The 27,680-nt window shown below is 45.7% G+C and overlaps 1 protein-coding gene across 3 annotated transcripts in view; it reads right to left on the bottom strand.

Moving 5' to 3' along the window:
- TAF1B (TATA-box binding protein associated factor, RNA polymerase I subunit B) overlaps nt 1–27,680 on the bottom strand; it is a 64,065-nt gene that overhangs the window by 16,715 nt on the left and 19,670 nt on the right. For all 3 annotated transcript variants that reach the window (XM_029051808.2, XM_029051809.2, XM_029051811.2), the window contains 2 exons: nt 23,381–23,537; nt 21,459–21,558 (listed from right to left, as the gene is read on the bottom strand). In XM_029051808.2, coding sequence (XP_028907641.1) covers nt 21,459–21,558; nt 23,381–23,537 — 257 coding nt within the window. The remainder of the gene's footprint in view (nt 1–21,458; nt 21,559–23,380; nt 23,538–27,680) is intronic.

The following is a 27,680-nucleotide window of genomic DNA, read 5'->3' as shown; positions in this document are numbered from 1 at the left end:
TCAACAGGAGACTCTCTTGGAATTTATCCCCCCACTGGTCCCTACTGTCGTATTTCCGGGAAGTCTTGTGAGGATACTGAGGCCCACGCTACTCCATGCTCACACAGTACACGCTCCATAACTACCGCCGACTGATCGGTCACCGATATTAAGCAGAATAAGATGTAACCCTGCCCCCTCTTCATACACTTACAAAATTAGTATGGTGTAATACCATTGTTTCAATAATAATAATAATAATAATAATAATAATAGTGTTTGTGAAGCACTTACTATGTGCCCAGCACCGTTCTAAGCGTTGGGACAGATACAAGGTAGTCAGGTTGGACACAGTCCCTGTCCCACATGGCTAGGGTTTTAATCCCTATTTTACAGATGAGGCAACTGAGGCATAGAGAAGCCAAGTCACTCGCTCAAGGTCACATAGCAGAGAAGTGGCAGAGCCAGGATTAGAACCCATGACCTCTGACTCAATTAGACTGTAAGCCCGTCAAAGGGCAGGGACTGTCTCTGTTGCCGATTTGTCCATTCCAAGCGCTTAGTCCAGTGCTCTGCACATAGTAAGCGCTCAATAAATACTATTGAATGGAAGTCCGGGCTCTTTCCCCTAAGTCACGCTGCTCGTATCTACCCCAGTGCTCAGAACAGTGCTTGGGACAGAGTAAGCGCTTAATAAACACCATCATCATCATCATTATTATTATTATCGTTAAAATTCGAGTCAGCATTTTTTTTTAACAGCCAGTTCTTTTACATCCTGAGGGTTGCAGTCTCAAGCTCACGTTAAGGAAAACTCCCACTGCAGTACTTATCCATTCCAACACCACATGCACACGCAAAGGAAGTTTTTCCCGATAATACAGAAGGCTGAACCCGAAGAGGCTCACCTTACCGGGAAGATTCGTCAATGGTTCCCCAATTTTCTAACAACTTTCTAGACAAAATACAGGTGGAAAAAACACATTATGGCAGAACTAAGGGTAATTTTGACACCTTGAGAAGAGCCTGGCAGTGAAGAGGGACCTGTTTTCCAAAAGGGTGTAAGACTGCTTCAAGCCAACATGAATCACCTTGGCAAAGTGCCGCGTTCCTGGCTGGGTTGAACCAACATCACATCTTTTCCTATTACTCATTCAACGAGGAGATCAAAATGCTGCTGACCAACATTTAAAAGTCTGTGAATCTGCTACCTCTGGATGAATTTCCAGCTTCCTCTGGGTTCCCTTTAGCCAGAAATAAGAGTTTATGATGATGAAATCTCTAATTCTTACAAGAAGGATCTTAGGAATGCTCAAACAACAGACTCCAGAAGAGGTGTAGGCGAAGTACGGTCGGGGTCTCCAATACTTCTAGCAGCTTTAGGGGCTGTGGCAGGCGGAATTACCGTCGCTTCTGCCTCTCCGGTGTGACGGGGGAGAAGTCCGTGTGCCGCTTAATAGGTCAGTAAAAGTCATTAAGTGACTCTCCGGCCCAAATACTTCTACAGGTTTTACGGTCTAGTAAATGGAGTAAGTGTCCCGTATCTCTTTACCTGTTTAGGGACCTCAGAGTCGGAAGAGTAATAACACCAGAGAAAATAAGTCGTGTCAACTCCACTGGGGGCAAAGGGCTCACTCATCCTACAAGACCGTAGAGTTTCCAAACGGGGTTTCTGGGCCTAGAGGAAAGTGGATGGGCCTGCAGTCAGGGTTCTAATCCTGGTTCCGCCACTTGCTTGCTCAAGTCACTTCAATGTGCCTCAGTTTCCTCATTTGAAAAATGGGGATTAAATACCTAGTCTCTCTCTCTCCCTTAAAGTGTGAACCTCCTGCGGGAAAGGGACTGTGTCTGTCCTGAAACCCTATTATCTACCCCAGCACTTAGAATATAGTGTTTGGCAAATACATAAGGGTTACCGAGACAACAATTAGAATGAAAAATGGAGTGGTTTCCTGGTCTCTTGGGTCCTTGAAGCTTATCACTCCCTAGTCCTGATCACTCAAAAAAAAAAAATCTCCTTGTCACCCCCGCCCTCAAAATGAAAAAATTGGCACATATATGCTGGATAATACTAGGATTGCTAACACAGCAAACGACAGAGCAAATGAGCGTGACATGTGTGATCTAGTGCTTGAAAAGTTGAGTCAATTAATAATTACGGTGCTTGTTAAACGTTTACTATGTGTCAAGCACTGTTCTAAGCACTGGAGGAGATACAAGTTATTCAGGTTGGACACAGTCCCTGTTCCACCGGGGGCTCACAGTCTTAATCCCCATTTTCCAGATGAGATAACTGAGGGCCAGAAGAGTGAGGTGACTTGCCCCAGCTCACACACAGGAGACAGGTGGCGGGGGCCGGGATTAGATCGAGGTCCTTCTGACTCCCAGCCTGTGCTAAACTATCCACTAAACTACGCCGCTTCTCCAATTGCACCTAATTCTTCCATAACGTGCCTGTGGGTGGAAAGTTTATGCGTGCGCACATTCTTGTGGAACCCCAAATTAAGGAAATCTCGCCTCTGTAGGACGCGTCCCATGTCCGAAGCCACACGTACTCATACCGACATCTGTTCCGACACCACATCCTGCTGGGCCGAGGCAGACTCACTGTTGCAAGGATGTTCCCTAATTCTGCCATTGCATTTTACCCAAAATACAGGTTCTGGCAGAAGTGAGTGTAATGGGGATGATATCTATGGGAGAGGTGTCCCCGAAGACGCCATTCCGAAATTGCACAAAGGTCAGATTTCGGCTGAGAACAAGATGGCCTCACACTAGATCACTGTACTCCAGAAGTCTGAGTGTCACAAGCAAAAGGCAATGAGCCTGAGGGGGAAAATGACAGCAGAGTCAGAGATGGGAGGAAATAGCTAAAACCTCACTTCCACACCTGCTTCGCAGCCTGAGCGATTGCTCTTAAGCTTAATGAAAGGAATGCTTGATCCCCCGTGGTCCTGCTTCCAAAAAGAAAAACAGATTCCTCCAGCTCCCCAGATTTAAAGAGCTCACTCATTCCGTACGTTTGATGTTAGAGAGGCTGAGAACTACAATCTCATATGAAACCCTCTAATGGAAACATAATTTCTCACCTCTGACAGAGGCTGAAAAATAGGCCTTGAACGTTTTGAAAAAAACAAAGAACCCCCCAAACTGTGCTCGGATTTCTGGGATGGTACAAAGAAAGCTAAACAAGCAGAAAAACAGTACCTAGCAGCCTACACACACAAAATAGGGCTGCATTGGCATTATCTCCATCTCCATCTCCTAAAACAATTGCACCTTTTGTCATATCTGGTTGGAGGTACCTGCTGCTGAAGAAGCCAAGACTTGGTGGAGAAAGCTAAGACATGGGAGGGAGGGTGGAAAATGCTCTCTTTGTTACTGAAAAGCCTTTTCCATTTAAAAGTTTCAACATAGGCTATAGAATAGTGAATGCACTTTTGTGAGCAAATGCAAAGTACACAATAAAGAATGGCTGCCTGTCAGTTAAACAAACAGCTAGGTGAAGACATCCCAAACCTGTGCCCTTTCCTGAAAAAAAGAGCGAAGGGAGGGTGTGGAGGGAACATTACTACATTTGACCGAAACACGGTTTAAAAGTTTCTATGAACCCGACACCCAAAACTAATACGAATGATATGGGTTAGTTTAAAGGCCACGATGAAGGATTTTTAAGTTCAGTATGCTTAAAATCTTCCCGACAATAATAAATGATCCCAACGAGCGTTAAAACTGAATGGGAACACATTTTATTGAATTTCACAAATATTCCAGTGAGTTTATTTTCCTAGGTGAAGCAATGCTTTAAGACAGGTAAGGGCAAGCTAGAGTTTCTGTTACACAACAGCACAACCCTGTGATAAACCTGATTACAATACCTCTGTCAGAGGTTAACTTCCTGCTCAGCTATTAAAAAAAAAAAAGGCAAGCAGCTGCACCTCACCCTTGCTTATTCTTATTGTTGTTTTGAAGTGAAGTTTCAAGAGAGAAAAATCTAATTCTACATGCACCTGCTAATCCACCCTGACAGGAGGCTTTTAGGAAGCAAAACAAAATGAATAAAAGAATCAAAATCTTAGCAGCAATGCCGAGCGCTCCGATATCTTTATGAGCAGAGGGCAAAATGAACTCTCCAATTATGATTCACAAAACAGTCTGAGACAGTCGGCCACGTTAAACGAGGGGCAGTTTTACGACTCAGTTGAACAGCGGTGACAAAGACGGGTTTTACTGCGGCGCATCTCCGATTTATCGTTAATGCCCTCCAAGTTGAGATTTCAGAGGATCTTGAGGGGAAATCATTTCTTGTGCACACACTGAAGTTAGGCTTCTTGAGGAAAACACATTGGTCCCAAAACCAAGGGAGTGAAAATGCCTTCCTAGTTATGCACGTATATTGTACGTAATCGGGCTCTCCTGCCCTCGCTGATGTTTGAATCGGAGGAGAAGACGGTTCATTCATTCGATCGTATTTACTGAGCGCAGAGCACTGTACTGGGCGCTTGGGAAGTACAATTCGGCAACAAATGGACACAATCCCCGCCCACAACGGGCTCACAGTCTAGAAGTTCCGTAGCAGGATTACTGTACAGGTACTCCTCCCTCTGAAATGGTAAACTCCTTGAGGGCAGGGATCCCGTTGTGCACCTCTGCTGTTTCCCAAGCGGCCAGTAACGTCCTACAAAGAGTGGGTGCTCAGTAAATGCAACTGACGATGGGACACACACTCCCATCGATCAATCATTCGTGTGTACTGAGCGCTTAACGGGGTGCAGAGCACTGTACTAAGTGCTTCGGAGAATACACTGTAACAGAGTTGGTAGACACGTTCCCTGCCCACGATGAGCTGCTCGCGTCTCCCCTTACATTAAAAAAACCCCTTCTCGGAACCCCCGATCCCATCCTGACACCGTCCCTATCTCCCTTCTCCCATTCCTGCCCGAATTCCTCCAGTGGGTTGATCACACCATGGCTCAGTGGAACGAAAGCGGGCCTGGGAGTCAGAAGGTCATGGGTTCTAATCCTGCTCCGCCACATGTCTGCTGTGTGATCTTGGGCAAGTCGCTTAACTTCTCTGTGCCTCAGTTACCGCATCTGTAAAATGGGGAATGAGACAGGGACTTTGTCCAACCCGGTTTGCTTGTATTCACCCCAGTGCTCAGTACAGTGCCCGGTGCATAGTAAGCGCTTAACGAATACCATAATTATTATTATTTATGACCTCCACTTGCTCTTTCTCAGCTCCCTTCTTTTTTTTTTAATGGTACTTGTTAATCACTTACTACATGCCAGGGACTATTCTAAGTGCTGGGGTAGAGATACAAGATAATCAGGTTGGACACAGTCCCTGTCCCATGACGGGCTCACAGTCTTAATCCCCATTTCACAGATGAGGAAACTGGGGCGCAGAGAAGTCACGTGACTTACCCAAGGTCACACAGCAGACAAACGGTAGAACCGGGGTCAGAACACAGGTCCTCTGACCCCCGGGTCCGTGTTCTTTCCGGTGGACCACACCGCTTCGCTCTGTTTCTAGATCCTCTACAATCCAGTTTCTGCCCCCTTTTACTGAGGCTGCCCTCTCCAAGGTCACTAAAGACCTAGACTCTATTCGGTGGGAATCCTCCTCGACTCCCGGCTGCTCTCAGCACCGAGGACCGTTTCCTTCTTCCGGAAATATTATTTACTCTTAGTTTTTCTGCCCGTTTTCTCCCGTTTCTCCTCCACCTCTCTGGCAGGGATCCTTCTCGGTCACCGTGGCCGGCTCTTCCGTGGATTCCCGTTCCGTTAACAGTGGGTGTCCCCCAGGATTTGTTCCTGGTCCCCGTCTCCTCTCCTCTGCTCCCCCAGCTTCAACTACCACCTCGATGCAGATGACTAAGAAATCTACCTCACTAGTCCTGATCTCTCGCCTTCTCTGTAATCTCCTATTTCCTTTTGCCTCCAGGAAACTTCTAAGCGGATGCCCCACTGGCACCTCAAGCTCCGCGTGTTTAAAAGCGATCCCACCTTCCCCCAGACCCTCTCCTCTCACATCACTTTACCATCGTAGTCGATAAACGCTATCGTCTCCCCCCCCCCCCCCGTCTCTCACGCCCACAATGGTGACGTTCTTTCTGACTCCTCCCTCTCTTTCGACGGGTCACCTTCGGCCCGTCACCAGAGCTGTATGACTGTGGGCAAGTCACTTAACTTCTCTGTGCCTCAGTTCCCTCATCTGTAAAATGGGGATTAAAAAACTGTGAGCCCCACGTGGGACAACCTGATCGCCCTGTATCTACCCCAGCGCTTAGAACGGTGTTCTGCACATAGTAAGCGCTTAACAAATACCAACGTCATTATCCTGCTCTTCCAACCCCACGTCTTCAGAGTCCGTCGCTTTCTCTCCATCACGCTGGTCTCGGCACAGTTCGCATCCCCGCTCGACTATCGCGTCGGCTTCCTCGCTGACCTCCCCCGGGTCTCTCTCCTAGCCAATCCACCCTTTTCTCTGTTGCCCGGATCGCAGCGGAGATCCAACGGCGAACATCTTCCCACTTCTCAAAAATTTCCAGTGGTTGTCCATTCCTCTCTCCTCATCACACAGAAACTCCCGACTACCGGCATTAAAGCCCTCAATCAGCAATCTCCCCCGCTACTTATCCACTCTCTTCTCCCACTACACCCCAGATCGCAATCTTCATTTCTCTCAAGCTAACCTACTCACGGTGCCACGCTCTCATCTCTCCCACTGCCAAATTCTTGTTCACGTCTTTCCCCCTGCCTGGAATTTCTCGCCTTTCTTATGCAGCAGTCTCCAGCCCTCTCCAGCTTCAAAGCCCTTCTGAAATCCCATCTCCTCCAGGAGGTCTTCCCCAGGTCATCGCTGATCTTCCCGCTTCATACACCCCACCTGTCATTTCAGTCCTTAGGTGCCATCTAAATACTAAAATTCCCACAGTTCCCGCGGGGGCTTACGTGCGTATTTCTTATCATCCGTTACTCTCCCTATTTTGTTCCGCTCCCTCCCGCTGGTTTTTAAGTTTAAGAGCAGATATCACGTTCTCTAACTCTACTTCATCCTCCCAATGACTTAGCGCAGTGCTCTGCACACGAGAGGAGCTCCGTAAATACTAGTGATTAGTTGATTGCAACAAGTTCGACCGGTCTTTCGAAGGCTTAATAAAATCACATCTCCTCCAAGAGTTCTTCCCCGGCTGAGCCCTCATTTCCTCTACTCCCTCTCCCTTCTCTGTCCCTCTGGCACTCGGATTTGCACCCTTGATTTATCCCACCCTCAGCCCCACAGCACTTATGTACATATCTGGAATTTATTTATTTATATTAACGTCTATCTCCCCCTCTCGACTGTAAGCTCATTGTGGGCAGGGAGCAGATCTACTAACTCTGATATATCGTAGTCTACCAAGCGCTTAGTACATTCATTCAATCGCATATATTGAGTGCTTACTGTGTGCACATAGTAAGCATTCCAAAATACCACTGAACGAATGATTGATCATCCCTCCCGGATTCAGACTCCACAGGGAGTTATAAAACTTTTTTTTTTCTAGGGAAAAAAGCAAACAGGCTTGATTTTCTAAGCTAACCCTTTTGGGTGGGATATGTGCATTCTGTGGGTTGAATATCATGGGCACCAACACAGGCATCTGTTATGTTTTGCACTGAAGTTACCCCTCAAAAATCTCAGTGCTGCACCTGACCTCCAAGCATGACACCAAAACCGGTGCTGCCAGCGCAGAGAAAAAACTTGGTAAGAACTTAATTGTTTGCATTTAGAATCTTTTATTATTGATACACATTTGCCCTGCTATTTGATCATGTAGCCAGATGATGTTTTTTCTCTATTTAAAAGTGTCTTTATATTGTTTTGGCTAATCTTTTGGATTTGGGGTATGATTAATGCGTTTTCTCATTATTTCTTTTGGGAAACCATATTTTGCTATCACTTTTGCTTAACACTCTTTTCATGGGACCAATTCAAACCGATATTCAATGATTTCCTTTTTCTTCTCTACTGATGTCACTCTCATTATTTTTCACTACCATTTCTTCCCCTTTCTCCAGATCCCCTATTTAATCTAGAAACAAGAGTAAAGCAAGACCCTATAGCCACTTGCAAACAACATCCCAATTATTAAATAAAGCTTATTTATATCTATAACTGCAAACTTTCTATTTTAAAACTTGTAAATCATATTTTAGATACAGCTTATGAGAAGCGTATCAGCATGTGAAGAGGCTTTCTCAAATCCTAAAGCTATCAGTAATACTTAATAAAAAAGAAATCGCATTTTCCAGGAGTCCCTCCACTTCCTTCCACACTTGGGTGTTGCAGTGACCTGGAAATGAGTCCAACATTTGCCAACACCTGGGTGACGGCAATCTGCTTTATTCCCAACTCACAAGGCCAGATTATTTCTTTCTCCATTCATTCTTATGCAAAACCCTCTAATTAGAACAGTAGAAATTCCCATACTTTCATAAGGCTAACCCAGAAAATTCCTGCTAAATCAGGTATAAGGAGGAGCAGTACAGAAAACAGTGAGATTGATTTCGGGGTCCCTCCTTTTATTGCTTTTGATGAACAAATATTTCTACCCCTTTTTTCACAGAACAGGAAGGAACCCCCAAATTAAACCAGCTGTTTGATAGAAAATATCTAGGGTTAGGCACAGGAAGAGCGGCTTTAATCAACCAGTGGTGTTTATGGAGCACTCACTGGATGCAAAGCACTGCACTAAGCGTTTGGGAAACTATTTTTCACCCTCATTTGAAATTTAGGACTCCTAATACATCTCTTTAATTTCCAAAGACTTAAACACGATAATGGTACTTTAATGCCTTCTACATGAAACTAAAATGACAACAAGCGTGGCTCAGTGGAAAGAACCTGGGCTTCGGAGTCAGAGGTCACGGGTTCGACTCCCGGCTCTGCCACTCGTCAGCTGTGTGACTGTGGGCAAGTCACTTCACTTCTCTGTGCCTCAGTTACCTCATCTGGAAAATGGGGATTAACTGTGAGCCTCACGTGGGACGACCTGATGACCCTGTATCTCCCCCAGCGCTTAGAACGGTGCTCTGCACGTAGCAAGCGCTTAACAAATACCAACATTATTAAATAATACAATACACTTCACGTTTTCGTCTGCAAATCCTACATCGATGAAACGATGATCAGAATTAATCAAACACACAATTTTACGGGCGTGAAGAGTCTAGATTTAAAAGATAGAGCGCTGAGAACATATTTCAAACCGAAACCCTGAGTCATCTTTTACAAAAGTAGGGTATAAGAGCTCTAAGTTCATTTGCGTTTTGAAAGTTGCATTAGAAAATGGGCAGGCGTTTCCTTATTGCCCTGTCCATTGGAGGGCAGTGCAAATCTTAGCTGGAGGCTTAGGCTAGGCTTACAAGGTAGTTAAGCAATGAAAATTTTAGGAACTATAATTCTGAGAAGGTCTCTCAAGATTCCCAATTACCCGACACACCTAGTAGTTGCGATACCCTTTACGAAGCGCTCACCGGGTGCCCAGCACCGATCTAAGCACTGGGAGATAAATAATTATGGTACTCGTTAAGCGCTTGCTACGGGCCACGCACCGTGATAAGTGCCGGGGAAGAAACGAGATATTCAGGGTGGACAGGGTACCTGACCGTGCCTTAACTTCTCTCTGCCTAAGTTTCCTCATCCGTCGTCGGAGGACCTGGGTTTTAATCCCGGCCCTGCCAACTGTTTACAGGGCGACCTTGGGCAAGTCACTTCTCTGTGCCTCAGCTGTAAAATGGGCATTCAATCCTCCCTCCAATTTAGACTGCGATCCCCATCTGGGCCAGGGACTGTGTCCAACCTGATAAACCTGTACCCACCCCACCCCAGACCTGAGGGAAGCATCGTGGTGTAGTGGATAGAGCATGGGCGTGGGAATCAGGAGGTCATGGGTTCTAATCCCGGCTCCGCCACTTGTCTGCTGCGTGGCCTTGGGCAAGTCACTTCCCTTCTCGGTACTTCAGTTTCCTCATCTATAAAATGGGGATTAAGACTGAGCGCCCCATGTGGGACAGGGACTGTGTCCAACCCGATTTGCTTGTCTCCAACCCAGTGCTTAGTCCAGTTCCTGGCACGAAGTGCTTAACAAATACCATACTTATTAATTATTACTATTAGCTAAGAACAGTGCTTAAAAAATACCATTAAAAAGTAAAAATAAAAAAAGGGAGCATCGTCTCTCCACCAAGGGACTTGTCACCCCACATGGGAGCATTTTCCTCTGCAGAGCTAAGCCTTGGGAGCCCCTCTAACTGGACGATCATCTGCCCCTTGAGAATCCATCGTCTACTGGCCTTCCATCAAACGCCGCCCCCCATCCCTCTTCCACCCTGCTTTTATCTCTCGCCGAGAATGGCACAATTTAATTATAGGTCTTGCGGCAGGGCTCTGGCCGTGGACTCCCTTCCATTCCCATCGGCGGTGGGGAGGGGAGGAGGATTTCGATGCAGAATGTCACAACTCCTCACCTCCCTCACCGACCGGCTAGCGCCTTCTTACTCGAGCGCTATTTTAAGGATCTTCTGGCCGGTCGGTGCCGGGCTAGGAATCACTCCGAGGGGGGCCCAGGAGAAGCGAGGGGAGCGCTGAGGATAACCGGGTCATGCGCTTCCCCATTCCTCTGGGACACGGCCTCCCCGAGGTTACGCTCCTCGTGTCGCCCAGGGGACTGGCATCCGACTGAAATACTTCTAGGCCACATAAGAGTCAGAACCTCCAACCCGGCTGCTCTGGAAGACCAGAAGGTGTGGGCCCCGGTGTGGCCGAACCGGTTAAACCACAAGAGTTTCGCCCTTGTGGCTCACTACACCCAAGCTCATGCAATTCACTGGGGTTCGGCAAAGCTTCTTGCTATTCAGGCTTGGCGATTCCAGAGAATCGCTCGTGAATTCCCTACGTTGGAAATGTCTCATTCTCCTGGCTCCCTCTTTCCCTCCTGCCCACCATCTATCATATCTGACTCACCTTCGACATTTTAACTTTCCTGCCTCCTTGGCTGCACAAAGTAGTCTCCGGATGTCAAAAATCTTTTTTTTTTTTTAAGTTTTCTCCGAGGGAGCCAGAATTCCAGGCTGAATCTGACTATTGCAATGAACCAAACCTCCTCCCTGCCCTCTTCCCCCTCCAGCCTGTGGAGCTTGCCCGGACCGGTTCTGGCCTTCGGGTGGAGTGCGGGACCTGAGAAACAGCATGGCGTAGCGGACGGAACATGGGCCTGGGACTCAGAAGGACCTGGGTTCTAATCCCGACTCTGCCACTTTTCTGCTGTGTGACCTTGGGAAAGTCATTTCGCTTCCTTGGGCCTCGGGTACCTCATCTATAAAAAGGGGATTAAGAGTGCGAGCCCCACGTGGGACAGGGACTGTGTCCATCCTGATTACCCCAGCGCTTAGAACAGTGCCTGGCACTTAGTAAGTGCTTAACAAATACCATACAACAAAGAAAGGAGCAATTAATTATGCTTGGAATATGTAAAGGAGCAATTAATTATGCCTGGAATATGTGTCCCTGACACATGCCAGAAGAGCAGGTTACTTCCCGACCCAACATGTGCCGGGCCGGATTTTGATGGCATTTTTTTAAGCGCTTACTACGTGCCAAGCACTGTAAGTGTGGCTCAGTGGAAAGAGCATGGGCTTTGGAGTCAGGGGTCATGGGTTTGAATCCCTACTCTGCCACTTGTCAGCTGTGTGACTGTGGGCAAGTCACTTAACCTCTCTGGGCCTCAGTTACCTCATCTGTAAAATGGGGATTAAGACTGTGAGCCCCACGTGGGACAACCTGATTCCCTGTGTCTACCCCAGCGCTTAGAACAGTGCTCTGCACATAGTAAGTGCTTAACAAATACCAACATTATTATTATTATTGTTATCAGGGTAGATTCAAGACAATCAGGTCAGGCACTGCCCTGTCTAAGAACAGGTGGCCATTGCAGAATTGTCTTATTATTTGTGTATGTATCATCCTTCCCTCAGGGTCTTTTTGAAAAAAGTGAACCACTAAATAGCAACTATTTGTGCAATATTTAAATGACAACACAGAAGGAAAAAGAACTTTGGCACTTTAATAGTAGGGGTGTATATAGTTTTCCTAATTATAGCACTTTTCTGGGAGTGACTGATGAGTCACCGAAGTTTTTGACCATTAATTACCTATTTAGTTCTGCATAATAAAGACAAGCAAAATAATTCATTTGCCTCTTCTGTTCTGTATCTTACATTAGACTTCGCTGCTGAAGCGTCAAATGTATTCGGGCCTTTATTTCTCCTACAGGAATGGTTCTGGTACTGTTACTAATAGGAGGGGTGAAAATTCACAGTAGCTCCTCCACAGATATCAATAGGAACTGCGTAGAAAACTCTTAAACATCTAGCAGACCACCACTCTGCTAGAAGCAGCGTGGCTTAGGGGAAAGAGCAAGGGCTTGGGTTCTAATCCTGGCTCCGCCACTTGTCAGCTGTGTGACTTTGGGCCAGTCACTTCACTTCTCTGTGCCTCAGTTAGCTCATCTGTAAAATGGGGATTAAGACTGTGAGCCCCATATGGGACAACCTGATTACCTTGTATCTACCCCAGCGCTTAGAACAGTGCTTGGCACAGAGTAAGCCATCATCATCAGCACTCTCCCAATCTCCAAGGCCTTTCCTGGATATGTTAAGTTGGAGGTGCTGACATGACATCCAAGTGGGGGGTCTCTGAGGCCCAAGAAAATGTATTGTAGGCTAGATGAGAGATAAGATTTGGAAACCATCTGTCCTGAAACACGGACTCCTGCTAAACAATAAATAATCTTTTTATGGCTAATACAGTGCTTTATCACCTATATATTCAGATATCACTTCAGCATTCTCTCCAAAAAGCTTTAAATTTAGATAAAATTTAGTAATGGAGTAAAAAAAAAAAAATCAGCCAATAGCATTTACTGAGCGCACACTGTGCACTATACAAGGACTTGGGAGAGTACATAAATGTACACTGTACTAAGCACTTGAGAGAGTTGGTGGACAAGATTCCTGCCCTCGAGAAGCTTTCAATCCAGGGGGAGAGAGTGCCACTAAAACGATCGTGAGAGAGGAGGAAGTGAATACGAATATGAGTCGTGCGAGTATGCACATTCATAACTGGCAGGATATAATCTGGGGAGGACAGAAAGGAATTGGGGAAGGGCTCCGGGAGGAGATGTCATTTCAGAAGAGCTCTGAAGATGAGGAAAACCTTGTGGTCTGGGGGATCCGAAGCGGGAGAGAGCTCCAGGCAAGTGGGAGGGCAGGCGCAAGAAGTCAGAGCCAGGAGACGGGAATGAGGCACAGTGAGTGGGTGAGTTTGAGATGACGAATGCCTGCTGAGCCCCAGTGGGAGAAGGCAGTGTGTAAGTAGGCGGAAGAGAGCCGATTGAGAGTACCTTAAAGCCAACAGTCAGGTGTTTCTGCCGGAGAAGAGATTGGGTAACGGCGGAAAGGCTTGGAGAAGTGGGGAGACGTGCAGCACGATATTTTAGAAAAACAAACCTGAGGGAAGTATGACCTTGAAAGGAAAGAGCCCAAAGGCTGCTGCGGTAGTCAAGCCTGGATATGACCCCTCGCCCACATCCAGCCTTCTGGCCTGGAACTCCCTCCCACTGCGCATCCGACAGACGATCACACTTCCCACCTTCAAGTCTTTATTAAAATCACATCTCCTTCAAGAGGTCTTCCTCCACTAAGCCCTCATTTCCCCTACTCCCTCTCCTTTCTGCATCCCCTTGCACTTCAATTTGTACCTTTTATTCACCCCCTTTTCAGCTCCACAGCATTTACATACATATCTGTAATTTCTTTTAATGTCCTTCGCCCCCTCCAGACTTGCAGACTCCTCTGGGCAGGTAACATTTCTACCAGATCTGTTAGACTGTACTCTCCTAAGCACTTAGTACAGTGTTCTGCACACATTAAGTACTCAATAAAGATGATGAGTTGAGTGATAAGTGGCTGTTTCAGCGGAGAGGAAGGTTCGCATCTTGGAAATGTCACGGAGGAAAAATGGAGAGAAATTGGCGACAGATGGAATACGGGGGTTGGTTGAAAGAGAGGGAGGAATTAAAGATAATAGTGCCAAGGGTGCAGATATCAGAGATGGGAAGGATGGTGGAATTATCAACTGGAGAGGACTTGGGAGGGAAAATGAGGAACTCAGTTTTTGATTTTTGATTGACTCGACAAGCCTACCTTATACCTTATACTACCTACTGTAGTAAATGACTAGTAGAGCTCGCTGTGGGCAGGGAATGTGTCTGTTTATTGTTATACTGTACTCTCCCAAGCATTTAGTACAGTGCTCTGCACACAGTAAGTACTCAATGAATAAGGAGTTTCCAATCTAAATGACAACACACAATTATCTAGACCAAGACATAATAGGACTGAGGTACACGATATCTACAGATGACGGGACCCCAGAGCAAATAACCTAAATCAACATCTTTAATGGCCTCATTCGTGAGACCTCCACTACACTCCTTAGCAATGGAACCTCCAGACTGCTCACTGTGTAGTAATCGTGTAAAGTGTTACGGATAAGGTGGTAATCCATTACAGCTCTGAATTGTTCCAAGGAAAGAAAGCTAAAGAAAAGTATAGTTTTCCAAAAAGAAATAATGTAAAGTGCATCTGTGCAATTTCCAAAGCTCCCAAGGGGCCAAACAATATAAAGAGTTAAGAAAATGATAAATCACACAATTAGATGATCACCTACCAGTGTATGCTTGCATCGATAATATATTATGAATTCTATTTTTTGTCCCTATGCAAATACTGAATAATCTGTTTTCTTTCACACCCTGAAGCAAAAGCCATTTTGTACTAATACTCAAGAGATCTGCTATCTATGATAAATAGACCTGCCATCATCTAATTTTAAACTGAAATGGGCTTTAATCACTCTATTCATGTCAAAATACTTCAAAGATTGAGGAGGAGGGGAAGGGAGGTGCATAAACTCAATGAGACAGTACTAGAGGAACTAGAAATATCATAATTCAATAGTATTACTGGAAAAAATTCTAAAGGGTCATTATAAGAGCATTTTAATGGCGGGCTGGTTGTACTTGCATTGAATATATTTAACAATGAAATAATGAAGTTTAAACTTTATTATGTTTTTTGTCTACTGTTCTGTTTTTCTGCGCTTCGGTCCTCTTGACCATTACATGTTAATGAGCGTCTATGCGCTTGCAAATGTAAAGGACTGACTTACACATCTCCCTTTTCAGAATTCCCTAAGCACTCGGTACAGTGCTCTGCACGTTGTGGGTATTTTTTGGGTCGGTGACCTTGGGGGTTGAAGATTATGCACTAATGGCAAGATTCTTATCAGAGCATGCGATCAGAAATCGATCAGGAACTTTTTTCTTTCTCTTCTTATGGCATTTGTTAAAGCGCTTAATCCGTGCCAGGCACTGTACTAAGCACTGAGATAGACCCAAGTCAGTTGGATTGGGCACAGTCCATGTCCCACATGGGGCTCTCAGGCTTAGGAACAGACAAGCAGTTCCACAGGGTAAGACTTTCCCCTGCATTTGTTATTCTCAGAGCACTTGTGTACCATTTTACTTCCCCTTCTGGGACGGAATCTTCTCACACCTCCACATGTACGCTTCCAGTCAAGGATAAAATCGGGCCCACCAAATTGACTGGTGTTAGAAGTTTTGTTTACAGCTCAGGATTGTCTCTCAGCTTGCACAGATAAACTGATAAGCTATGTAAGGTGGGACACCGAAGGTTGAGAGATGTGGCAGGTGAAGACGGCATGACCAAGATGGTAGGGGGATTAATTAAGGAAGGCTTCATAGAGGAGTGATTTTTTAAAACGGGTCCTAAAGGAGAAGAGGAGTGTGATTTGGCAAAACTGAGCGGGGAGGGCAATTCAAACAGGGGAAATGGCATAAGTGATCAGCTGGAAGGGGGAGAGTTCAGTGCGAGGATGATTAATTAGCGTGGCTTAGTGGCAAGAGCTCGGGCTCGGGAGTCGGAGGACGTGGATTCTAATCCCGGTTCCGCCACCTGTCTGCTGTGTGACCTTGGGCACACGGCACTTCTCCGTGCCTCAGTGACCTCATCTGTAAAATGGGGATTAAGACTGTGAGCCCCACGTGGGACAACATGATGACCTTGTATCTACCCCAGTGCTTACAACAGTGCTTGGCACATAATAAGCGCTTCACAAATACCATAATTATTATTAATCAGTCAATGGTATTTATTGAGCACTTGCTACGTGTAGGGCACCGTACTAAGCATCTGGGAGAGTACAATGCAACAGAACAGCAATCACATTCCCTGACCATAATAAGCTTCCAGCTTAGGGCCTAGAGGACTAGACCATTTGCTTAGGAAGAGTTGGGAGGACAAGCTGGATGAGTAGAAGAGGGCCTTAGGTACCAGCTGATGAAGAACCTTGAAACTAATGTTCCGCGACTTTTGATTTGCATCACACAACGGGGAACCACTGAAGGTTTTTGAATCGAGCAGCGATGTGCTCTGATCAACATCTTAGAAGGACGTTTTCCACAGCAGATGACGTAAATAATAATGTTGGTATTTGTTAAGCGCTTACTCTGTCCAGAGCACTGTTCTAAGCGCTGGGGTAGACACAGGGGAATCAGGTTGTTCCACGTGGGGCTCCCAGTCTTAATCCCCATTTTACAGATGGGGGAACTGAGGCCCAGAGAAGTGAAGTGACTTGACCACAGTCACACAGCTGACAGGTGGCAGAGCAGGGATTCGAACCCATGACCTCTGGGCCCCCAAGCCCGTGCTCTTTCCACTGAGCCACGCTGTAAAACACACAGAAGAGAGGAGAGGCTGGGCACAGTCATGGAAGCAGGGCTTAAGAGATATACTGAATATGGGGGTGGGGAGGAAGGACGGTGGGGAGAGGTGACCAAGATGTCACCCAAATTGGGAACTTGTAGGACAGGAGAGATGGTGGTGTGTGGTTGCCAGCGAAAGGGAGAAGGCTAGGAGAGAGTAGGAGGAATTCATTCTTAGTCATTAAGTTTAAGTTGCCAGTAAGAGTTACTGGGATGGCAATGCCCTACATGTACGAGGAAATACACAATGGTAGAGCAGGGGAGAGATCCCTGAGATATAGATTTAGGGATCGTTTGCTTAGAAGAAGCCCAATGAGACCAATAACTCGCCAAGGGCGTGAATGCAAAGAGAGAGGTAACCCAGTATTCACCAGAGCGACAGCCATATTAGAAGGTGAAAAGAGGAAGAAGTTGCAGCAAAAGAAACCGAGAAGGGGAGACAGGCTCAGAATCAGGACTATATAACCTATTCTCCCTCCTGCCATATCTGATGGTCTCTCTCTTGCTGCAATATTTATTTAGGCCTTGGAGTTAGTGAGGAGGAGGTGGAGAAGCTGGAGGCGACAGAAGAGAGCTGAAGACCTGGAATGGCCAGAGAGGATAATGGGCAAGGAAGCCAATGAGGGAGGACTAATCATACTGTTTTGCCAGTGAAAGGGATGAGTCAAAACATAAAAGGGTAAATTTGCAGAGGCAGAATTTAGTGTGGTTTGGGAATTTCCACCAACAACCCTCTGTTGTACTAGTACAGTAGATGTTGGGTGAGATCCCAAGCCAAAGGATGATGGGAAAAGAGGAATGGGAGAGAGCCGGACATTCGAGGGAAAGGGGGATTTGGGAAGGGGTTCAAATTTACAAAAGACAGGGCCACTAGCGAAGGCGGGAACAGAGTTTGGGATCCCAGGAGATAGTTAGGAGACTAGATTTCTTAGAGGAAGCAGAAGTCTGGGCAAAATGTGTCTTAGGAGGATGTAGTCTGAAAGGAATTCAAGGCTGGAGCTACGAAGTATAGAATCCTGTGAAATCAGGGGTGGAGCAGCGTTTGGTAACCGTGAAGTTACAATCTAGCAGAATTGAGCTTACAGTCTAGAGGGGGAGACAGACATTAATACAAATAAATAACTGAAATTACTAACATGTAATCAAGTGCTATGGGGCTGAAGGAGGGGTGAATAAGAGGTGCGAATTCTAGCGCAGGGGCGACGCAGAAGGGAATGGGACAAGAGCAAATGATGGCTTAGTCGGGGAAGGCCTCTTGGAGATGAGTTACTTATTGAGCGCTTACTATGTGAAGGGCACTGTACTAAGCCCGCGGGGGAGTACAATATAACAGACATGACAGAAACGTTCCCTGTCCACAGCGAGCTTACCGTCTAGAGGAGGAGGCAAACATTCATATAAATAACTGAAATTACTAATATACACATAAGTGCTCTGGGGCTGAAGGAGGGGGTGAAGAAAGGGTGCGAATTCTAGCACAAAGGCGACGCAGAAGGGAGTGGGAGAAGAGCAAATGAGGGCTCAGTCGGGGAAGGCCTCTTGGAGGAGTCGAGTTGGAGGAGAGCGAAGCTGGAGGTTGGAGAAACCGACTGGTTGAAAGTGAGAGATGTGCCTGGAGGATTATAAACTTGGATGTCGAAGTCTCCAAAGGTCAGCGGAGGTGGAGGGAGGTGAGGTCAAACAGGTGAGGCGCTTGAGAAATTGCAAACATCCACCTCTTGGAAAAAAGACAGTATTGGGGTTGTACGTGTTTACCGATTCTTACTTGTATACCACCTGATTTCTTTTCAGGTCTTGGGGTGGAGGTGGAGTTAATTGCAAGGCTTGTTGCTTGTTCCTGGAATTTTTTTCTTGCCATAAAACAAATTGGGTCAAGTCCTGCTGGGCCTGGCTAGGTTTCAAACTGGGACCGGGCCCTTAATTGCGGGGCTCGGTTTGGGCCAGGTCCTGCCCTGGCATTTCGAATCAGGCAAGGCTCAACATTAGGAGTGTCTAAGTCGCCGTATTCTACTTGAAAATAAGATGTTGTTCGTTTGGCTAGGCAGTGTAAAAGGCATACTCCTTGAAATTAAAGGGTTTCCCAAATCTTTTCTGACATACCCCACAATCCTGATCTAATCGGGAAAGGTGGAAAAAAAATTAAGGTGAATAGCGTGGTTTTAAACTTCTATCTGGATCGGAGCCTTGTTTAGTTGGATTACTTGCACAATCAATTCCTAGTTTTAATAAAATACTCGATATCACAACCCTTGCACAAGCCTTTCTACATATTCCACGAAAATTTATATTCAGCATTTTCCTTCAGGGTAATTGGCCGCTCCTGAGACCAACACTCTCACTGATTTCATTACACAAAACTCGACAGCAGATTTACAAAACAAAATGACTTTTCCTCAAGTCACACAATACCGAATTCATGCACCCATCACCATTTTAATGGCGTACCTTTATTTTACGGCAACAACTTTAAAGAGAGTTTAAATTAAGAGGTATATTTAAGAGGTCATATTTACCAAGGACATTTGTGTTTACCTTATGAATGACCATTTAAGTAAATGGATCTTCCAAGCTTTCAGAATGTGGACGAGCACCAAGTTAGCTGAATATACTGTGTACGGGGAATGTGGATAATTTCTGTCAAATGTTCCCAATGTGAACATTATAAGACAATATACAGAAGTACCCGATCGCTAAACGTCGTAATTTACTGAGACAAGAGGGAAGGGCCACATATTCTCTTATTTTTTTTCCTTTCAAATTTCTTTGGGGGACTTTTATTTGGGGGTCGATTCCAAACACCCGCAACAGGTAAAATTTAGAGTTCCCCGACTAAACCCTCATTTCCTCTTCTCACTCCCTTCTGCGTCGTCCTCGTGCTTGGATTTGCACCCATTATTCACCCCAGCACTTATGTCCTTATCCGTAGTTAATTTTTTTATATTAATGTCTGTCTCTCCCTCTAGACTGTAATCTCATTGCAGAGTCCTCTGAACACACGGGACGCACTCAATAAATACGACTGATTGTCTGTATTAACTGGTGAGGCACCCCAGGATTCAATGTGAGTATCTCCCCCGACATTATGTCCAAAAGCTGCAGGGAAGATTATTCAAAATAGCACCACGCACGGAACGGCTGGCGTGTCTCCATCGCGGCGGACACTCCAGTCACGCACCCCGCTGCCCCAGCTGTCTGGGCAGCCCTCAGCCGCATGGCCTGCTGCTGCCTCTGAAAGCAGGGTGGCCTAGTGGGTAGAGCACGGGCTTGGGAGCCAGGGGACGTGGGTTCTAATCCCGGCTCTGCCACTTGTCTGCTGTGTGTCTCTCTGCGAGCCACTTCTCTTCTCTGGGACTCAGTTACCTCATCTGTAAAATGGAGATTAAGACTGCGAACCCCACGTGGGACAACCTGATTACCTTGTATCTACCCTAGTGCTTAAAACAGTGCTTGGCACATGGTAAGTGCTTAGCAAATATCATCATAATAATAGTGATAATAACTTCAGTTTTCTGGGCCTCAGTTAACTCATCTGGAAAATGAAGACTGTGAGCTCCATTTGGGACATGGACTGTGTCCAACCTGATTACCTTGTATCTGCCCCAATGCTTAGAACGGTGCTTGGCATATGGTAAATTCTTAGTAAATACCATTAAAAAAAAATGCCATCCAGCGAGGGCGGCTGGATCAAGAGAGCACATTGTCTCTCCCATCCCTTTGCCAGGTAATTTCCCGAGCACGCTCTCTAGCCACCATTGAATCCCCTGAGTCCCTGCCCTCCCTCGGGCCACCCCTGACCCCCAAGGCATCCAGGGGGTTCAGGCAGCCTGGTTTTTTTGGAGCAGGGTAGGGAGAAGCTGACTGTCTACCCAAACTTTAGAACATCTGGAAGGCTGCGGCTCTTGTGAACGTTGGACTCCGGAGAGCCTTATCTGAAATGGGAAGAAGCCTGAAAACAGCTACTTTAGTTGCAGTGCTCTGCAACCCTCTGTAGTCACTCCCGTACTTGTATTCTTATATTGCTTCCTACTTACCACTTCAATAATAATAATAATAATGACGATGGCATCTGTTAAGCGCTTACTATGTGCAAAGCACTGTTCTAAGCGCAGGGGGGGCAGATACAAGGTGATCAGGTTGTCCCACGTGGGGCTCACCGTCTTAATCTCCATTTTTACAGATGAGGTCACTGAGGCCCAGAGAAGTGAAGAGACTTGCCCAAAGTCACACAGCTGACAAGCAGCAGAGCCGGGATTAGAACCCGTGACCTCTGACTCCCAAGCCCGGGCTCTTTCCACCACGCCACGCTGCTTCTCAATCTTTTCTCCATTGCCCATCACAACCCTCCTTCCCCCCTGTTTTAGATTGGGAGTTCCTGTGGCCCTGGAAATACATTTATTATCCCTCGGGGCTCAAAATATACTTCTGAATGAATGCTGGAGGTAAAATACCTAAGCATATTATGGACGGGGAACATGTCTGCTAATTCTGTTGTAGGATACTCTCCCAAGCGCTTTGTACAGTGCTCGGCACATAGCAAGCACTCAATAAATATCACTGATTGACTGAAAGCAAAAGAAAAATTACCTCTATAACAAAGATCTTGATGTCACAGCCATATAATTTCATCTCCTCTGGAAAATTCAGGAAAGCGTTCATGTACGGAATATGACCATCTTCGACAAGCCTGCGTTTAAAAAAGAATGAAGTGAGGCAAATCCTGCATTTGATGGAGGGATGACAGTTGAGCCTCAGAACCGGGACTTGGCAGAGGGATGGCTGGCGCGGCAAGTGGATCGCTCAGGACACCATGCGCTTCCTCAACCCTGGTAGTCATATTCTCGCTGGGGCCCGGACGGCAGCGAGCAACTAGCCCCGTCGGTAGACGGGGGCGACACACTGCCCACTTGAGCCAGCCCCAAGCAGAACCGGGACTGGAACACAGGACTTGGGATTCCCAGAGCAGTGTTCTATCCACTGGATCCACAGCGGGGCCACAGATCATGGATTTATTCAGGTGACTCCAAAGTCTGTCGTTGTGAAAATAATAACAACGATAATAACTGTGGCATTTGTTAAGCGCTTACCTTGTGTTGGGCACTGCGACGAATGACATAGTCCCTGTCCCACCTGGGGCTCACAGTCAACATTATTATTATATTTAAGTGCGTGCTATGTGCCAAGCACCGTTCTAAGCGCTAGGGTAGATACAAGGTGATCAGGTTGTCCTACGTGGGGCTCACAGTCTTAATCCCCATTTTCAGATGAGGTCACTGAGGCCCAGTGAAGCGACTTGCCCAAGGTCACACAGCAGAAAGATGGCAGAGTCGGGATTAGAACCCAGGTCCTTCTGACTCCCAGGCCTGTGCTCTATCTGCCGGTCCATACTGCTTCTCTAAACCTGCATTTGCTATCGTGAGGGTTTTTTTGTCAGCATTCATTTCATTGAGTCCATACCCGCGGCACTAACACAACCTTTTTGAAGAGACAGTGGGATTCGACGGAAAGTAGCTATGTTCTTGAAGTATGATTTTCTTTCTTTCTATTTTAACTACTCCCTGAACTCAAACTGACTCTGGTTCAACTGTAAATTTCTTTCAGGATTACGATTTTACAGTAGCAGCCGCAGCATTCAAGGATGTGTAGTCGGCTCAGCAGAAAGCAGAGGGGAGGGTGGAGAGGAATGCTCGCTTGCAGATTCGGAACCTCTTTCTTTACCATTATCATTTGAGATTTAAAATATAAATAAAATGATCTCTGCTCTTCACTTTATTTTATACTGGACTTCGTCTAATAATGAAACACATCCCTCAGAGGAAGCTGTAATATCATCAGACCCAATCGCAGCTTTCGAGAGGAAAATTTAGCAAGCTAATTCAAGGAGACAGAAAAGGAAATGGGAAATATTCCAACATTCCCCCAAAGTGGGCCTGTCATTCAATTCCTATTTGGGGCATTCCAATATATAGCTTGAAAATCTGTTCATCCAACAAAAAGTCTCTAGGGCTTACTGGGGAAAAAAAAAAAGAAAGCATGATCGATTGCATAACAGGTTTTCCCAAATATTATTATTTTAAAAGCTCATTTTGCACCAGACACGAAGATAACCCATGTTTTAGCCCTTAACACAAAGTATGACTACTAATAATCGGGTACCCGATTTGAAGCCCAGCTGTTTGTCTTTTCTCTGAGGAATTAATAATACTTAATAATAATACTTAGCACTTAAATGGCACTTTTCATCTTCAAAGCACTTCATGCCCATTAGCTAATTTTCTCAACACCCTTATGAGGTAAGTATTATTATCTCTACTACATAAATAAAGAAACCAAGGCAGGGGAGATTAAGGGACTTGCCCAGAAGGTATCAAGTGTCAGAGTTAAAATGAGAACTTAGCCCTTCCCCACCACCTTCCAATCCTATGCAGATCAGCACGGCTGGTACTAGCTACCCCCTAATTAGTGCTGACAATCATCAATAACAAGTGTTTACTCGGGATTGATTTTACCTTAAGAGATCTGAGAGGGTGATTGTTTCTCTCTGCCAAAGTAATGACATATAGCAGAAAGCCAGTGTCACTGGAAGAGTCATCTTCACCATTCCCTTTTTCTTCTGACGTGAATAATAAACTCCATCAACCGATCCAGAACAGATAGATGCCGTTTCTTCAGTGGTTGAAAACACAAGGAAAAAAAAAATGTTTTGTTTTGACCGACGAGAGAAGACGCGCATCAGTGCTTTGTTGCAGAACGTGGTTAATATTGTCCCAAATAGCATTGTTTCACTTATAGATAAAACAGTTCTAGAGATCAGAATATAGATGGTGCGATGGTCTCCCATCATAAACAACATATGGGCCTCAGACTAGTCTAAGGGCTTCTGGACTGTAAGCTCATTGTAGGCAGGGAATGTGTCTGTTTATTGTTCTATTGTATCCTCCCATGCACTTCCACAGTGCTCTGCACAAAGTAAGCGCTCAATAAATACAACTGACGAGAACCTGAATGAAGGAATTGATTACAGTGCTAGTGATTTGCCCAGTGCCATTTGCATTCTTTCATCCCCGCCTGTCGTGTTCTCGCTGGGGTGGTGAATTCTTAGTACAGTGCTCTGCACCCAGTAAGCCCTTAATAAATACGACTGAATGAACAAGCAAGTGGGCAGGGGGTCCAACCCACTTCAAAGCGCGCGCGTGCGAGAATTTTACGTTCGATACCCGTTTACGGCCCGTGGTCACAGCGCAATGCTGATGCTATCGTGTAGCGCTGATGCTATCGTGTAGAGTCGCAGACTAGCAGGCGGTTGCCAGCCTACCATCTCGGCAGTTGCCGCGTCTTCTCCGACCACATTAGTCAGTTGTTTTGAGGATCCCTTTGGTGCGATCTGCCTTGCAAGATGCCTCAGGTAGTTCTTCCTGAGTGCTAGTCAACGATTTAATAATGCTGCTCTAAAGGGGCAGTCTCACGGTACTGTGGTGCAGAAATAGGATTACGGAAGCCAGGAACCATAAAAATAAGCCTTCCATGTCACCGCGCCCTAGACGTGGCTCTTCTGGGTCCATTTCAGAGCTACACAATTTACAGGGAGGAAGAGGGTGATTTGGAAACGTTTTGGAGGACAAGATTATTACAGGACTGGAAAAGATGACCAAGAGAAAAGTCTTCAGGGAACAATGATTTTTTTTTTTGGCATGTAGAACACAAAGGGAAAACAATACGCTTTCAAATATATAAATAATTTAATACAGTACAGAGCACTGTACTAAGCGCTTAGTACATCTGTTGCCGAACTGTACATTCCAAGTGCTTAGTACACTGCTCTGCACATAGTAAGCGCTCAATAAATACTACTGAATCAATGAATACAACGCTCTGCACACAGTAAGCGTTTCAGTTAATACCACTGGTTGATCGATCGATGGTATGCATTGAGCACGTGTGTGCAGAGAATATACTAAGCACTTGATTGATCAAGCAATTCTAAAGGCCAACTGATGGGAAAGTGCAACAGGGTGAGATAACACACAATTTCTGCCCTTGAGGACCTTACAGTTTAGCAGGGAAGACACCCAAAATAATTTGCAGATAAAAGAGAGGGGAAATGGGTGTGTAGATGAGTGCGCACAAAAAGCGGAGGTTATATAAACTGAATAACTATCTAGGTGGTGCAGAAGTGCTTAGTCTAATGTTAGTATTTATTAGTATTTGTTAAGCACTTACTATGTGCCGAGCACTGTTCTAAGCGCTGGGGTAGATACAGGGTCATCAGGTTGTCCCACGTGAGGCTCACAGTCTTCATCCCCATTTTACAGATGAGGCCCAGGGAAGTTAAGTGACTTGCCCACAGTCACACAGCTGCCAAGTGGCAGAGCCGGGATTCGAACCCATGACCCCTGACTCCCAAGCCCGGGCTCTTTGCACTGAGCCACGCTGCTCCCCCTGAATATACCAGCTGTGGTTCTCAATTGAATGTAGTCTATTATAAAATAAAATGTTCTATGTAAAATGATTACTTCAACCAAAACTGCCCATTCCACTGCAACATTCTGCCTTATTTTAGTCCATTTACTGTTTTTTCAAACATACAGATGAATTAAAAGCCTTGACGGTAGTAACGGTAATAGCATTTATTAGGTGCTTACTGAATTCAGAGGCCTGAACTAAGCACTGGGAGAGAATACTCTGTTGAGAATTAGAATTGGTTATAGAGATAGCTCTTGGCTAAAACACTGGTTATAAATTAAGGAAAACAAAACAATAAAAATCTGATAAATGGAGACACTGTAACAATACAAAAGCTCAATTGCAAATCTGAGGCCATTTCATCACTTTCTGGTCAAAAAAAATCCCAATATGACCTGCAAAAGAACATTACGTCAGAGCCTGTATCTGTCACCGATTTGTGTACATTCCAAGCGCTTAGTACAGTGCTCTGCCCATAGTAAGTGCTCAATAAATACTATTGAATGAATTACTTACCTGTCTTCATTCCTATACATAAGACGCTCCTCTCCCTTTAAAACTGTAATAAAAAAAGTCAACCGTGTCTACCACCACCCTCAGCCCTCCCCATCTTTAAAGACCTTCAAGGCCCTCCATCAACTAATCAATGGTATTTATTGGGCTCTTACTGTGTGTAGAGCACTGTTCTAAGTGCTTGGGGGAATACACAGTAACAGAGTTGGTAAACTTGCTCCCTGACCACATGGAGCTCAGGAAGCCTGCTCTGATAATTCTCAACACCCAAGCCATAGCAATCCTTAGCACTTGCATATTTAACCTATCCTTAGCACTTCATGAAGTAATCGTAATAGTGATAATAATAGTATTTTTAAGCACTTACTGTGTGCACAGCACCGTATTAAGCGCAGGGTAAGAATACACAGTTGAGAGTAAGACACGGTCCCTGCCTCTCACGAGGCTCACAGTCTAAAAAGAAAAAGGGAGAGACTCTAAACTCCATAAAGACTGTAAGCTTATCCTCTAGACTGCATGCTCGCTATGGGCAGGACACATTTCTGCTAATTCTGGTGTACTGTACTCTCCCAAGAGCTTAGTACAGTGTTCTGCACATAGTAAGCCCTCGTAAATGCCACTGCTCGATAAAGAAAAAAACCCCCCAAAGATCTGTAGGATACTGTCGCTAGAGAAGCAATATATTTAATTATTCATTCCGATATTTCACCCTGCTCTATTTACTGTAACTCCTCAGGCTCCCATTACTTGTAAACAACTTTAACATTCAATTGTAAACTCCCTGAGGGCCGGGAACGTGTGTTTTATCTCTTTCCGTTCCTTCCGAGAGCTTAGAACCCAGCTCTTCACTGGGCATACCAATAAATAAGTACAGGCAGTCAGTCCTCTGATTTACAGCGCAATTGGTTACTGAGAACTGCATCATTAATTGAAATGCTTCAGGCGGAATCACTTTTCTCCTAGGAACAGTAGTATAAATGGGGTGTCGATTCTAAAGATCGGTTTCTCCATTTTTACCAAAATTCCCGAGAACTGTATACACAATCAATTTAATGTGCCTCTCACCGCATGCTCATCACGTAAGCTTATACGGTTCAAATGGACTACGCCGTCTTCCTCACTTTGTGGCAAAGACCATAGATGACCTCTCCCTCCTCTTTTTTCCAAAGCGCTTAGTACAGTGCTCTGCCCACAGGAAACGCTCAATAAATACGATTGAATGAGTGTATCCTGATTCTTCTTGACCTCTCTGCTGCCACTGACCCTGGTGGATCACTCCGTGCTCCTCGAAACTCCCCCACGCCTCAGTTTTTCTGACTCTTTACTACCCGATTCTCCTATTTCCTCTGGCAGCACCTTCTCGTTTTGCTCGCTGGTTCCTCTTCGGCCACCCCTCGTCCACCGAACCACTCATTCGTTCATTCATTCATTCAACAGTATTTATTGAGCACTATGTGCACAGCACTGTACTAAGCGCTTGGAATGAATGTAACAGATAGAGACAGTCCCTGCCCTTCGACGGGCTTACAGTCTAATCGGGGGAGAGACTCCTCCTCCTCCTCCTCCTCTTCTCCCGTCTCGGAACCCTGAGACCCTGGTGTCATCCCCGACTCTTCGCTGTCAACTCTTAAATTCAATCTACTGCCAATCCTGTTGGTTTTCCCTCCGTAACATCTTCCGTGTCAGTCTCTTCCTCTTCATCCAAATAGCTCCCACCCTGGAAAATATTCTGGTCTTACTGCAGCTGGTCCAGTCTATTAGCCTCCTTGCCTCCAGACCCTCCCCCGGCTTCGATATATATTATTCGCTGTTGCCTGAATCATCTTCTCAAAG

The sequence above is a fragment of the Ornithorhynchus anatinus genome, chromosome X1 (genome assembly GCF_004115215.2).
Source record: "Ornithorhynchus anatinus isolate Pmale09 chromosome X1, mOrnAna1.pri.v4, whole genome shotgun sequence".
Taxonomy (NCBI): domain Eukaryota; kingdom Metazoa; phylum Chordata; class Mammalia; order Monotremata; family Ornithorhynchidae; genus Ornithorhynchus; species Ornithorhynchus anatinus.
This window is presented reverse-complemented; position numbering and strand designations above follow the sequence as displayed.